The 14689-nt window shown below is 43.9% G+C and overlaps 1 protein-coding gene across 2 annotated transcripts in view; it reads right to left on the bottom strand.

Annotated features, from left to right (window-relative positions):
- The window catches only part of AZI2 (5-azacytidine induced 2), a 47553-nt gene extending 36943 nt beyond the window's left edge, over positions 1 to 10610 (bottom strand). Inside the window, exon 1 of one of the 2 annotated variants that reach the window (XM_026649365.1) lies at positions 10396 to 10610. Coding sequence is in view for 1 of the 2 variants with exons in the window: in XM_026649364.1 (XP_026505149.1) it covers positions 10044 to 10086 (43 nt within the window). In the remaining variant the exon portion in view is untranslated. Of the gene's footprint in view, positions 1 to 10043; positions 10147 to 10395 lie in introns of those variants that run through there. The other variant, XM_026649364.1, reaches the window with a different exon arrangement.
- Positions 10611 to 14689: the final 4079 nt, after the last annotated feature.

Below are 14689 nucleotides of genomic sequence, written 5' to 3'. Positions count from 1 at the left end.
GCAGCTGGCCCCAGGGGTCAGCCCTGGAGCAGCAGCTGGCCCCAGGGGTCAGCCCTGGAGCAGTGGTGCCCTGCGGCTCCCCAGAGCAGATCAGGGGTATTTACAGTAAAAGTCATGGACAGGTCATGGCCAGGAATTTTTGTTTATTGACCGTGAGCTATCCATTACTTTTACTAAAAATACCCCTGACTAAATCTTAGCCTTACTCATACTTAATCTGGAAGAACCACTGCCAAGACTGAACGGGTTACTACTACCTTTTTTGCCCCATGAGACTGTCCACCACACAAGCTGCCTGTGTGCCACCCTCTCGTCCTCTCCTACTGCAGAGACTTCCCACAACTATCCCAGCCACTCCCTCATGCCAGGGGCTCTATGTGCCGCTGTTCCATTCTCAGGTCTTTGTCTCCCCCCATGCCAGAGTCGGTGTTCCCCTCCTTAGGCCCCACTTTCCCCATCTTATCTCCACTCTCAGTCCCTGCTTTCACACTCAACAACCCAGTTCCCCCACTTCTGAGTCCCTTCTACTCTTACCACCACTTCAGCCTCATTCCCTTGCAAGTCCCTGCTTAGCCCCCTCCAAACCCTCCCAGTAAGGCTCTCTTATTTCGAATAGAGTCCAGTCTACAGCTAACATCCCCATGCAGCAAGACAAGCTGCTGCTTGAGATATGTGTTGGCACATATCTCAAGCAATGGAAGAAAGATTCTACCTGAGCCTGCCGCTCCAGAAAATCTGGGCCCCCCGTTTTTCCTGTGAATCAGGCTTTTCTGGTGTTCTAATTTGCAACAAAATCAATAGGCTTCTATCCATCAATGTCTAGAACATTCTCTAAAATTTTGCAATTGATAGAATGTGGCATTCCATAGTTACTGGCTTACAGATAGATACCACTGAGTTGAGTGTTAGACTTCACTTTGCTTGGCCAATGGAAGGATTTTATGGTTATGGAATGGCTGTTAGAGACAGAAAAAATTATTCGGTCATCCCATGGGATATGGACTTTCGGAGCTTGCCTGAGATCAGCTCCTTTCCAATAGCCATCAAAGAGCAACTGACTTGGGCTAGACTCAAATTCAGCCGAACAATTTCCTATCCAATTATCAATCTCTTTAGGAAAAACCAGTATGACCAGATAACTACGTATATGCAATAGTCAGATTTTAGTCCTCTCTCTCTGCATACTCAAGTAGTCCTAACCTTCAGCTCTGCATCTTCCCTATTCCTTTATTAGCACCAATTCTGATAATCTTTTACTAACTTCAGATATGGTCTCCTGTTTTTCATTATTGTCATTGTGACGCTAGCTGACCAGGTCACGCTAGAGTGTATTCAGGTCAATTTACTTGCGTATTAGATCAAAGCGATTTTAAACGTGTTAGTGTTTTGGGTATTTAAACTTCATAACACTAATGGAAGGTTACTTGAATTGTTTTCATTTATCTATTCCTGTCATAATGTAATAGCAAACATTTATATGGCAAGTACCCTTACAACTAAGTTACCCATCAAAGAAATCTTGTGAAATGATTATGAAGGATTTAAAGACTTTAGCATTTGCTGTTAATTTCACAACAAGTGGCCATTGTGTCAAAAGCAAAAGGTCAAAAGTCTAAGTGCCTTCCTCACTCACTGTCAAAGGAAAAACCCACTAAAAACCCATGTGGGTAGAGAGACTGCCAGCTTGTCTTCTGTGAGAAGATATAAATATGGAATTCAAAGAAAGATCCTTTATCTCTGGACTGTTGGGATTCTAACAGGGAAGAATAACTGAATGAGTAGATGGAAAGCCCCAAAAATCTTTTCCAGGGCTATCCAGAATACTTTTAGGAAACTAGCAGTCTATTACATCACTGCCACCATTTGGCGTTACAAACAGTGGTTTACCTATTACATTTTACCTTCTTTAACCTCTCAAAACACTTTTTTTTTTTAAGCTTTAAAGAACTGGCTGCCAGTGTTGTCTTTGCTGTAAGATCTGGAATATCAATTGATCTGGGGTGAGTGGCTGGTTTTTTGGGACTGTGAGAAACCTAATGTGGTGTGATTTTAGGTTTAAATTACCTTTTATCACAAAGTTCGGTTTCTCTGGGTGGCAAGACAGGCTGGAGAGGCTAAAGGGAACTGTCTGCGACTCCACAGTAAGAATGGTATAGTGATCCAGGAGTTCAAATATGTTACTGGCTTGGTGAAATCTAATTATAGAACATGCCACCAGTTTGGGGTGTCTGCCATTGTTTTCTGACAGTCTGCCCTGAGATAGTCACTCACAGAAGAGAACCACTCAAGCCAGCATGACAGTCATGTCCTATATTTAGTTAAGAGAATAGCATGGGAATAATTAAATCTTATTGTTGTCTTTGAGCTCTCTTTCAAAAAGTTTATGACCTGACTCTCCAGCCTAATAAGAGACATAGCATGTACAAATGCTGCTTTATAAATTCAGGGATTGTTCATTTCTCCTGTGCATGTCAAGAGTCTTTTTGCTGCATTAAAAATTTGTTTCAAAAGATCTTTACTCTAAAAAAATATTCTCAAAATCCTACACTAGATTCTTCTGGCAACGTAGTACCTCATACACCTTCCCTGGTGCTTTGTCTTTGACCATTATATGGAAGTACAGTTGTGGTTCTCTAGTTAGCCAAGCGGAATTTTACACTTAATGAAATGATTGAATCCCTGCCTAATGTAGGAATAGAGTATATCCTTCCTAAAATTACAGAATCATTAAACTCTGGAAGAAATTAACTTTAGAAATCCAAGCCACAAACACCAGAGAGTTAGAAGACAGCCAGCTTAGCCTCCAAATTTTTTTTGGAAAGGCTACATGTATTTTTTTTTAAAAATTAGTATAGGCTTGGTTGCACATGCAACCACCACTATAGTCAGATCTGATACTGACCAGGTGGGTGAGGTATTATCTTTTATTGAACCAACTTCTGTTAGTGAGAGAGAAAACCTGAAGAAGAGCTCTGTATAGGCTTGAAAGCTGCTTTTTCTCTCTCACCAACAGAAGCTGGTCCACTAAGAGATATTAGTTCACCCACCTTGTCCCTCTAATATCCTGGGACCAACACAGCTACTGTGACAGTGTACCCCATAAGGCTTTATGGGGAGGGGGTTCTTATAAATGTATGTATGACATAACTGGAATATGTTTTGTGCTGCCTGTGCCAGGTAACATATCTCCGTAAAGGTTATGGTCTACTATATGTATTCATCCTATTTGTACATATATATATCATTTTCTACTTGAGGTTAAGAATATGGGCTGTATGCTTGCTTGGTTTCTAAGTAAGCTTTGGGAGGCATTTGGTCAGCTTCTTTAGGAAGGAATTCGCCAGGTTAAGTACCTGATCAGGAAACACTTGGAGAACAATGCATCTTGGAATGCTCCAATCCACATAAGAAGTCTTCCTGGAGACATGCAAGATACCATGTGGACAATGGCATCGGCCTGTAAAGACTGAGTCATGCAGGGACATGTGACCTGCCCAGGTGACTCCAAAACTCCATCTTGGAGCTGGACTTTGCATAGGAGGGAGGAGGGGGGTCCCCACCCACAAGAGTCTATTTAAACCCGTGGGAGACCCCTCCATTTTGTCTTCAGCTGGCTAAAGAAGGAGCCTCTCCACCCCCCCCAGGATACTTGAAGGAGACTGAAACAAAGGACAGTAACTACAGGGGGTGTGAATGATTGCTGGACCCAGGCTAAAAGGAGATTAGCCTGTAAAAGGGAGTGCTCTGGAACTGGTGAGGAAATTATCTGTATGTAGTTTGATTAGACATAGATTTGCGCATTTTATTTTATTTTGCTTGGTGACTTACTTTGTTCTGTCTGTTACTACTTGGAACCACTTAAATCCTATTTTCTGTATTTAATAAAATCACTTTTTATTTAGTAATTTACTCAGAGTATGTATTAATACCTGGGGGAGCAAACAACTGTGCATATCTCTCTATCAGTGTTATAGAGGGCGAACAATTTATGAGTTTGCCCTGCATAAGCTTTATGCAGGGTAAAACGGATTTATCTGGGTTTAGACCCCATTGGGAGTTGGGCATCTGAGTGCTAAAGACAAGCACACTTCTATGAGCTGTTTTCAGGTAAACTTGCAGCTTTGGGACAAGTGATTCAGACCCTGGGTTTGTGTCTGGAGCCAGACAGGAGTGTCTGGCTCAGCAAGACAGGGTGCTGGAGTCCTGAGCTGGCAGGGAAAACAGAAGCAGGGGTAGTCTTTGCACATCGGGTGGCAGCTCCCAAGGGGGTTTCTGTGATCCAACCCATCACAGTGGCGTAGTCGGCAGGATCTCCAACCCGTCACAGCTACAACAACAGATCTGGTACGGAATGTTTTAGTTGGGTCTACATGGCAGATGAAGACAATTCATTCATGAGAAAGATTCTGCTTATGCTAAGTTAGAGGTGCTCAACCAGGCACTCCCCCACCCCCCCACTTCTCAAGATGTTAGGATGGCCAACACTAACTCCCTCAGCTTCATCCCCTTGGGCAGGGGGGAGGGGAGTTTATTAGCAGATCATTATGGGGAGGAAACTGGTGAAAGGGTGATGAGTAGAGAAGGAAGTATAAAGTTCAGGAGGGCAGATGTGATTTTTAGATGGTTTGCTTCTAAGAGAAATTGACAAGGGCACACCGGAGGAAAGAAGTATAACTGTGCCCTGTTAAACTGGGGATTAAGAGCCTTTAGGTGCTAAGGGATAGAAAGTTAGAGTTAGGACTCTGCCTCAACATATACATTGCATGAAATTAAAGAAAAACATTAAATATCTCAATTAACACAAGGCATATTTAACTACATCCCTGCATCATAAAAAAAAACCAAAAACAAAACACAGTACCCAGGAAAAATACTGATCCTTTACAATGTGAAAGGAAGCAACACAAGTGAGGTTCCAAACTTGCACATTAATGCGGCAATATCACAGTGCTCATGCACATGAACTGGAAACAGAACCAAGATATCAGATTGCTACCCATTTGCTAATTGTGAAAATGGAGTCAATCTACATAAATAGAAAACTAAATTTGGTTTAGTGGAATCTGTTTAAGAATTCTAAAAACATCCACATAATACATATAGATAGATGAAATCAAGTGATTTAAAGTTGGACTTTGATTTGTAATCGACTGTTGCACTATTGAAACGTTTGCATACACTGCACAAGAGCTCTGCAGGCATCTGTTTAAAGAAAACAAGATAGGTAAGAAAAAGCGAGTGTCAGTTTCAGGGTAACTGCACCTGTATTTCCCCATCTATGGCCTCTCCAAGGCACTCACATAGAGGTTTCTAGCTCCTAGCTTTCAACTCTCCTAGGTGGAAACTCAGGTCTCACTCCCTCCTGACCAGGGGTTTTAAGTCTGCACAGCCCCCTGGATTACACTGTAAGATCCCTAGCAAGCCAGTCTGCCTAAAAAGGCTAGTGCCTGTGCTTTGACTTTTCTCTGAGAGCGATGAACAGAGAAATTGCCAGCAGTTACAACAGAGCTCTTTCTAAGCAAGCACATTTATTCTTCAGGTAAAAGTATTACAGAGACAACATAAAAAACTATAAACATCCCTGTACACACGTTAACAGCTTACCAGAGTATCATCCATCAGTCTTATGGGGCCCCAGTAAGCCAAAAATTTTCTAACCCTTCCACAAAGGTTGGGGACCCTGTTGGACAGAAGGTTTTGTCTATTGCTGGATCAGGAAGAAAGCCCTTAGTCAGTTTAGCCTTAGGCTATTTATCCAAAAGTCCTTTGACTGTTGGTCTCTGCAGAATCCACTTCGAAGCAGAATATGGGAGCCTCCCCAGAAGGTGGTTCCTCTCTCAAGGTGTTATAACCTGAGTCATTTGCCTTAATCATCCCCTACTGTTTTCACTTCCTGGAGGAGCTGTGGAAATCCTCCCCCAATGGAGTGCATACAAACCTGAACCAATATGATTCATAAACCATTCATACACTTAATAAAATATCGTCTCCCAAAGATATTGCAGGAAGTTGCTCTGTCTGTTACAGAGAGGTTTCTGATTTTGAAAATTAGCAGGATACCCACAAAAACTGAAGTCCTCTTTATCCACTGAACAGATACACTATTGACAGTGGTAGCATAAGCCTCCCTGAAATCTCAAAGGAACCACCTTCTTAAGATATACTTATTGTTTCAATTTTCTAAGCAATGTTAGAAAACAAACAGAACACACACAGGAAGATGTGGTCACTGCCCCAAACAGCTTAAAATCTAACTTAAGAAAAGATGCAAAAAGCGAGTAACAAATTATAGGCAAAGAGGGAAAGAAAAAGAAAAAGTAAGAGTCTATATCTAAAACACATTTTTGTCTAACAGTGGCCATAATGTGATTCCTTTAATTGCAAATGTAGGTCAGTTTCTGTGCTCTCTGAGAATTCTCTCTTTACTCAACCTGCCAATAAAGGTGCCTACTGTGAAGTTGCATGTGATATGCATTCCTGCCCAATAAAAATGATACTGAAATCAATGATTCATTTTGTATTAAACAGCTGTCAGCTGGCCAAGAAGTGCACTGAACCCCGTTTATGTTTCTAGCTGTAGTATATGGTAGTTTGGGATGGGGAAGGAAACATAATTTAGGAATAAACTAACACTATGAAAGATATCAGAATATTCACAGTGGGCAAAATCAACTGTTTATTAATTTATGTCTACACTGTGAATACATGAGAAAACGTCTAAAATAACTGACAGAAGGAAAAAAGATTTGGGACTGAGTTGTACCCTCAGCTAATACACTAAGCTCTTACTAAAGAGGATAGGAACTATAAGCATATACAAGGGCAACATTTGTCCTTTACCCAGTACACAATTAGCTACATTATAAAGGCTATTGCTGAAACAGCACAACGAAGGGGCAGAGGGAGTTGTGTCTCTCAAAATGAAACCGAATCCGTGCTCTGAGACGGTTTCATTTTCATGAAAACAGTTGAGGTGGAGATAGAGTAGTGAGAGAAATATTAGAAACCTGCCCCAAATGGCATACAAAGAAAGGAAATTTTTAAAGAGTAATGAGCAAAGAAGACAGAGATTAGTTATACATATAAGAAGTCCTTCCACTAGAAGTATAATGATCTAATTGAACAGTTGTATTAGTGAAATGAATCACAATACACCCACACCTTGAGTTCTGCATGCAGTTCTGGTTGCACCATTGCAAAAAAAGATACATTAGAAATGGAAAAGATATTTGTTTTTTTTTTACTCTTACTTCCAGAGATAAGACAAAGCAAACAAAATAGGAGTGTTACTGTATATCTATGGCCCTACCAAATTCACAGCCATGAAAATTGCAGCACAGACCATGAAATCTGGTTTCCCCCTGTGAAATCTGGTCTTTTGTGTGCTTTTACCCTATACTGTGCAGATTTCGTGGGGGAGACCAGCATTTCTCAAATTGGGGGTTCTGACCCAAAAGGGAGTTGCAATGGGGTCCACAAGATTCTTTTAGGGAGGTCATGGTATTGCCACCCTTATTTCTGTACTGCCTTCAGAGCTGGGAGGGGCAGGGTGGGGCTGGAGAGCAGCGGCTGTTGGCCGGGCATCCAACTGTGAAGGCAGCACCTGACCAGCTGCAGCGCAAAAGTACGGGTGGCAATACCATACCATGCCATCATTACTTCTGCACTGCTGCTGGCGGTGGCTATGCCTTCAGAGCTGGGATCCTGGCCAGCTGCCGCCGCTCTCTAGCTGCCCAGCTCTGAAGGCAGCACCACCACCAGCAGCTGCACAGAAGTAAGGGTAGCAGTACTACAAAAACCACCCCCTCCAAAAACTTTGCAATCCCCCCACAACTCCTTTATGGGTCAGGACCCCAACAATTACAATACCATGAATTTTCAGATCTGAATACCTGAAATCATGAAATTTATGATTTTTAAAAGCCTATGACCATGAAATTGACCAATATAGACAATGAATTTGGTAGGCCTTATGTATATCCCAAATAAGTCTGTGTCTAAAAAAAAAAACCAGTCCTATTTTACTGTTCTCCCCTCTTACAAGTAATTAAACCAAATACTTCTAAGAGCACGTGACATTAAAATGTTGCCAGCATACACCTGTAGATCACACACTTTATATGCCTCCCTAGATTTGCTGTTGGCTTATAAAAAGCATTTTTGGTTGTTCTATCATTTATATTAAATGGTAATAAACAGCTTTTGAGATTTAACATGTTACTTGTCTTAGGACATAATCATTTCTCCTTTGTTTAGTAATAATACCTGGCACTTACACTCTTCTTATTCAAAGGTCTTTATAAACATTGCACAATTATCAACATTATGTGAAGTAGTTAAGTGTAATACACATTTTACAGATGGGGAAATTGAAACGGAGATTAAGCACGTTGCTCAAGGGCACAGAGGACTCACGTGGCAGTCAGAATTAAAACTTTTTAAAGTTCCTCAAAAAGAACAGGAGTACTTGTGGCACCTTAGAGACTAACAAATTTATTAGAGCATAAGCTTTCGTGGGCTACAACCCACTTCTTCGGATGCATATAGAGTGAAACATTGAGGAGATATATATACACACATACAGAGAGCATGAACAGGTGGGAGTTGTCTTACCAACTCTGAGAGGCCAATTAAGTAAGAGAAAAAAAACTTTTGAAGTGATAATCAAGATAGCCCAGTACAGACAGTTTGATAAGAAGCAAGTGTGAGAGTACTTACAAGAGGAGATAGATTCAATGTTTGTAATGGCTAAGCCATTCCCAATCCCTGTTTAACCCTGAGTTGATTGTGTCTAGTTTGCATATCAATTCCAGCTCAGCAGTCTCTCGTTGGAGCCTGTTTTTGAAGTTTTTCTGTTTTAAGATAGCCACCCGCAGGTCTGTCATAGAATGGCCAGACAGGTTAAAGTTCTCCCACTGGTTTTTGAGTATTATGATTCCTGATGTCAGATTTGTGTCCATTAATTCTTTTGCCTAGAGACTGTCCGGTTTGGCCAATGTACATGGCAGAGGGGCATTGCTGGCACATGATGGCATATATCACATTGGTAGATGTGCAGGTGAACGAACCCCTGATGGTATGGCTGATGTGATTAGGCCCTATGATGGTGTCACTTGAATAGATATGTGGACAGAGTTGGCATCGGGCTTTGTTACAAGGATAGGTTCCAGGGTCAGTGTTTTTGTTCAGTGATGTGTGGTTGCTGGTGAGTATACCAGGGTCAGTGTTTTTGTTCAGTGATGTGTGGTTGCTGGTGAGTATACCAGGGTCAGTGTTTTTGTTCAGTGATGTGTGGTTGCTGGTGAGTATACTCACCAGCAACCACACATCACTGAACAAAAACACTGACCCTGGTATACTCACCAGCAACCACACATCACTGAACAAAAACACTGACCCTGGAACCTATCCTTGTAACAAAGCCCGATGCCAACTCTGTCCACATATCTATTCAAGTGACACCATCACTGGAGAAACTGGAGAGGTCTATCTGCAGACTCAGAACCACACACTGCACAGGCTCACATTTAGGGGGTTATCTTGGCAACCAGAAGGACCAAACACGAAGTTTATCACAATGTTTAAATTCTGCACAATCAGACAAATTACATCCCCCCAATCCTTCACACATGCTCATTCCCCACTTGCAAATGAATTTTTCCAGCCCATGACAATAAACATTCCTCTGCACTTATGAGTATTACACCCACGTTTATAATGCATCAGGACAGTTGTATTTGGGTGTGCGTTATATGACTTCATGGTGTTTGATAACATTTTTCTCCCCCTGAACAGTTTCTCCCTTTCACTACCTATGTTATGCAATTGTGAGCGTCATGCATCTACATCTGAAAGGGCTTCGTTTGCAGGGAGCCGTCTCCTGGTGCCATTCTGATGCAGCCACTTTCCCTGCATAATCCCCGGTCACCTACCCAGTTCCGGCGGGGGCAACCGCACACGAAGCGCCACAACAGTCTATTCGCTGCCCCTTTCCCGTCACCCTGCCAGCTTCCTCTCTACAGGAGAGAGCTTAAAATACTCACTGGGTGGATTTAAAGGAAACTTCCCTGTGGAGGCCCGGGCCATCTGGCCGGCACAGGCGCCGCTGCCCGTGACTGTGCAGTCAGCGCGGACCCGGGCACGGCGCCCCGCATCTCGCTAACTCGCTGGAGAGACAATAACAGCCCCGATGCGGACAAGCCGCGGGGGGCCTGGAGCAGACACCGGGGCAGGGAGAGAGAGGCGCTCCCGCTGCAGGCAGCTGCGAGCGTGGAGCCGTCGGGGGGCTGCGGGTCCACGTCAGCCCGAGTCACCTGCTGAGAGCGCTTGTCACCGCTGTCCCCTCCCCCCCGGCCCATCTGCCCCTATCACCTCTGGGGAAGGGCCGGACCTGACCTGGCGGGGGGATTCCGCTCGGCTCCGGTCACTGGCGGGCGGCGGCCTCGGAGAAGAGGAAGCAGCGGCCGCCGCGGTGTCCACACGGGCTCCTCCGGGCTCCCATCACCTCCGCCCGGGGCCCGGCCTGACGACGCCGTTACCAGGACCTCCCGCCCCCTCGAGGAAGTCAACAAACCCCTCACGTGACACCAACGGCGCTCTCCCGAAGGGCACCGGCGGGTCCCGGAAGACAACGGGGCGGGACTACACCTCCCGGCATGCAGTGCGCGGGCGGGCCGTGAGTGGGTGTAGCACAGCATGCCGGGAGGTGTAGCCCCGCCCCCTTTTGTAGCCACTGAACTGCGCGGTTTTGCTGCCTGGTGGCTGCCCGTTCTTAAGGGAGCTCCTTCTCATGCAGGCGCCAGCGTCCCTGCCTGCCCGAGTGCTGCAACAGCTACCCCCTTGAACAGCACACGTGGCCCTTAGAAAATATTGCTGCTCCCTAGAGCATCGGGACAGTTTTGTGTTCCTGTGCAAGCACTGGCCGCCGCCCAAAGTCGTGCATGCCCCCTCTGTATATCTTTCCATATGCTCCCAGCCCACTCCTTAACATGCTTCCCCCCGCTTACATATTACTCTTCACCCCTCTGTCACACGTGACATTACACACATGCATAGGCAGGGGTAAATATTAAAAGGAGGTAGATGAGTATATTCATAGAACTATATACACTCAAAGAAGTATAACAAAATTATTAATTGGCTATCCAAACACAGCCATTTCATACCGGTAGTCAAGGGTGCTAGAACTAGAGGTGTGGCTTGAGGGGGCCTTATTCAATGGCTTTCAGCATCCTCACTATAAAATTTGTTCCGGTTCCACTGCCTGTATTCAACGATTACAAAGATTTCTCTCTGATCAATATCCTAGGTTTTTTTTAAAGAAACTGTTACATCCACTTGGTCTCATAAAGTTTAAACTATTTCTAAGTACTGCTCCAGGTCCCTGATTCTTCAGACATTTTATATAGGTGCTTAACTCTGAGCATGTGAATAGACCTAATGAAGTTAGGTACACAAGTGTTTGCAGGATCAGGATCTGGTTTTAGAGCATCTAACATTGTAAAATGGGCCTTGATGTATATATAAATTGATTGATTTTATATATATTTCTTTGTTTTTGCAGGGAAGCTGCGGCTTGTCAGATGAGCATTTTGTAAGTAGCATTTCTTGGCTGACTGCTAAAGCAGAACAGCTTGTACATTTTTTAAAATTATTATGCGGTATCACAATGATTCAATGTGACCATCATTTTTACTGCTTATGCACAATGTTATAACAATAAAGAAAATTGAAATGAAGTATACAGTACAACAATCACTTCTTTTGACAAGCAACCACTGAAATATTCCAAACTAAGTTCTGCCTTTGGTTTGGACAATCAGGTACATCTCCTCATGAAGTGAATAGAAAGTTCAGGGCATTGTTATTAGAGATACACAAGTGTTATTCTTTGTTAAAAGAAAAAATTCCCTTCCTAAGATTTAGATTTTTTTTTCTAGTGACTCAAAATAAAATCATCATGGCTGAGAGTCAGAAAACCATATTCCCCTTTATACAATTAACAATTATTTAACAGAAGAAAAACAAACCACTTAGGTAACAATAAATCTAATCAACATCCGCTACTTTCTAATCCAGCTACTCAAACTGCGTAGACCAGGCCTGAATAAAAACAAGGAGGTGGGAGGTCCTAGAGGGCAGTTAGGGTGGGGGGGGTCTGTCGGGGTGATGGTGGATGGGGTATGGGCAGTCGGGATCAGGGTGAGTTGGGTAGGGGGTGAGGTGGTCTCGGGAAGGAGTGGTCAGGGGACAAGGAGCGGGGGAGGTTGATGGGTTGCGGGTTCTGAGGGGGGCCCTCGGGGGCAGGACATGGGTGGGGGTCGGATGGGGTGGGGGATAGGCTGTTTTGGGAGGCGGGTGGGGCTTGTACTCACCGGGCGGTTCCCTACCGGGTCTTTGGCGGCGGGTCCTTCACTCACTCCAGCACTGAAGGACCCGCTGCCGCCGTGCCGCCAAAGACCCGGTAGGGAACTGGTTCCTAAGATTTTGGCAGCTCAACACTGGGTACAGCTCTTAAGTGAGATTAATACATGCAGCATCCTACAAGCATTTTATAAAGTCTAAACACATTTTTATAAATCTAATACCTATTTTAATAATACTAACACACAGGTGAGCCAGACTGGTTTAGAGCTATACATTCATCAGTGTTCCACTGGGGCACCTGGTCTGCCAGCATCACAGGTGTGCTCAGAAACTGCCTACTGGGTCAGGTCCTAATCAAAATCGAGCTGCCATAGGAGGTAGAACTGCCCCCTACCTTTTAGTCCACTGGTTAGAACACTCTCCTGAGTGACTTAGATACAATTCCTCCCTCCCCATCAGGATGGGGAGAAAGAATTTGAACAGGGCTCTCCCACAGTTGAGAAAAATGCTCAAGCCCCTGAGGTACTGGATAATCTGATACAGGACTCTCTCGATCTATCCTGTTGAAGCTGTTCCACTGTAGCTAAATAGTGAAAGAGTGATTGGAATAGGGGAACTGGACCCTGGCTCTTCCATGTCCCAGGTGGGTGGCATAACCATTGGACTATAGAAGCTCTCTCTCTCTCTGAATGACTGTTCCACTGTGCATAAATATTTAAATAATCAGGAAAAGGCACCTGCACACAGCCTGGCTTTAGGTGCCTATCTCCATGAGAAGAATGGGACTGTCACCAGCATCTCCCATTGCCTAGCTTAGGCAGCTCCCCGCCTAGCCATGGCTTTTGTGAAGCCCCATCTAAGGTACTTGTCTCTCCCCATCCATTGTATAGGGACCCTAGGCACCTCACGCAAACTTTGTGGATTGCAGTGTTGTTCCTGTGATTTTCTAGGCACCTAAAAGTTAAATGCCACAACACTGATCGTTGCAATATCTATGTCCCTTTGTGGATCTGGACCCAGCTGTTTATATCTGGTGCTAAGTTAGTTGTAATATGTTCAACTGTCCTGACTAAGGGTACGTCTATACTACCCGCCGGTGGGTAGTGTTCGATGTATCGGGGATCGATTTATCGCGTCTTCTCTAGATGCGATAAATCGATCCCCGAATCGACGCCCGTACTCCACCTCGGCAGGAGGAGTAAGCAGAGTCGACAGGGGAGCCGCAGCGGTCGACTCGCCGCTGTGAGGACGGCCAGGTAAGTTGAACTAAGATACTTCGACTTCAGCTACGCGAATAGCATAGCTGAAGTTGCGTATCTTAGTCCGAACCCCCCCGCTAGTGTAGCCCAGGCCTTTGTCAAGCAGAAACATGACTGCTTTTCCTCAGTCCAATTCAAGATGAGGAGGGAATAATTCCCACCTACTCACTATACAGGAGTTTCCTTCCAGGTACCAGAAAGCCCTTATTCAACAAACCCAATCCACATAGATTCCCTGGGGAGGGCAGCTGGTTGCCTAGATCACCACTTTGTCCTGTACTATTTAAAAGATTGATGGGAGTTTTCTTCTGTGTCAAAATCAAGGCAGAGTGCTTTTGTCCCCTTTGAGTTCTCCAACTGAGGCCCAAAGGGACTGTACATCATGTCACAAAGTGAACTGGAGAAACGAATGTGCATCTGAGTACAGAAATTGCTCCGTATTATATGTATAACTGTACATACCTAACTTTCCACCACACAAGATCTCACTACAATGTGAATAAAGATAGGGAAAATAGCTGGAAATAGTGTCTCAGAGAATAGCAGTGTGGTTACAGAGTTTCTTCTGTGTACATTTGTTGGAAAAAAATGTCTCATTTAGAGAAAAGTATCTGAGTATTCTAAATGAGAAAAATTTCCTTTGGAAAGAAGAGAAAAAGATTTCAATCTTTATTGTTCATATATCTTTAAGAAATTTCTTAATGTTGTGCAAGAACAGTTAGAAATATTGCCAAAAATTTAGGTCAGAACAATGCCTGGCTTTTTTATAAGCTCAGAGAAGATTAGACCTCTATTTTCAGCTATATCTAGAATCCATTTTTCTATGCTATTAAACCACTGCACCAAATCCTGAGATCAGTTCTTAAGCCCCCGTCCTTCAATTTACACTGTACATGCAGATGTGCTAACATCAGTAGGGTCCTGAGCAGGTGCAGAAGTCCATCTGTATGTTCTACATTGAGGATCAGGGCACCATCAGGCAAACTACCGTTGACTTCTATGGGAATTAGCCAGAATTAAATCTGAGTAAAGACCTAAGGATTTGACCTGTCTACTTTAATATG

This window comes from Terrapene carolina, unplaced genomic scaffold (genome assembly GCF_002925995.2).
Source record: "Terrapene carolina triunguis isolate 2854851 unplaced genomic scaffold, T_m_triunguis-2.0 Scaffold84, whole genome shotgun sequence".
NCBI classification, from domain to species: Eukaryota; Metazoa; Chordata; order Testudines; family Emydidae; genus Terrapene; species Terrapene triunguis.
This window is presented reverse-complemented; position numbering and strand designations above follow the sequence as displayed.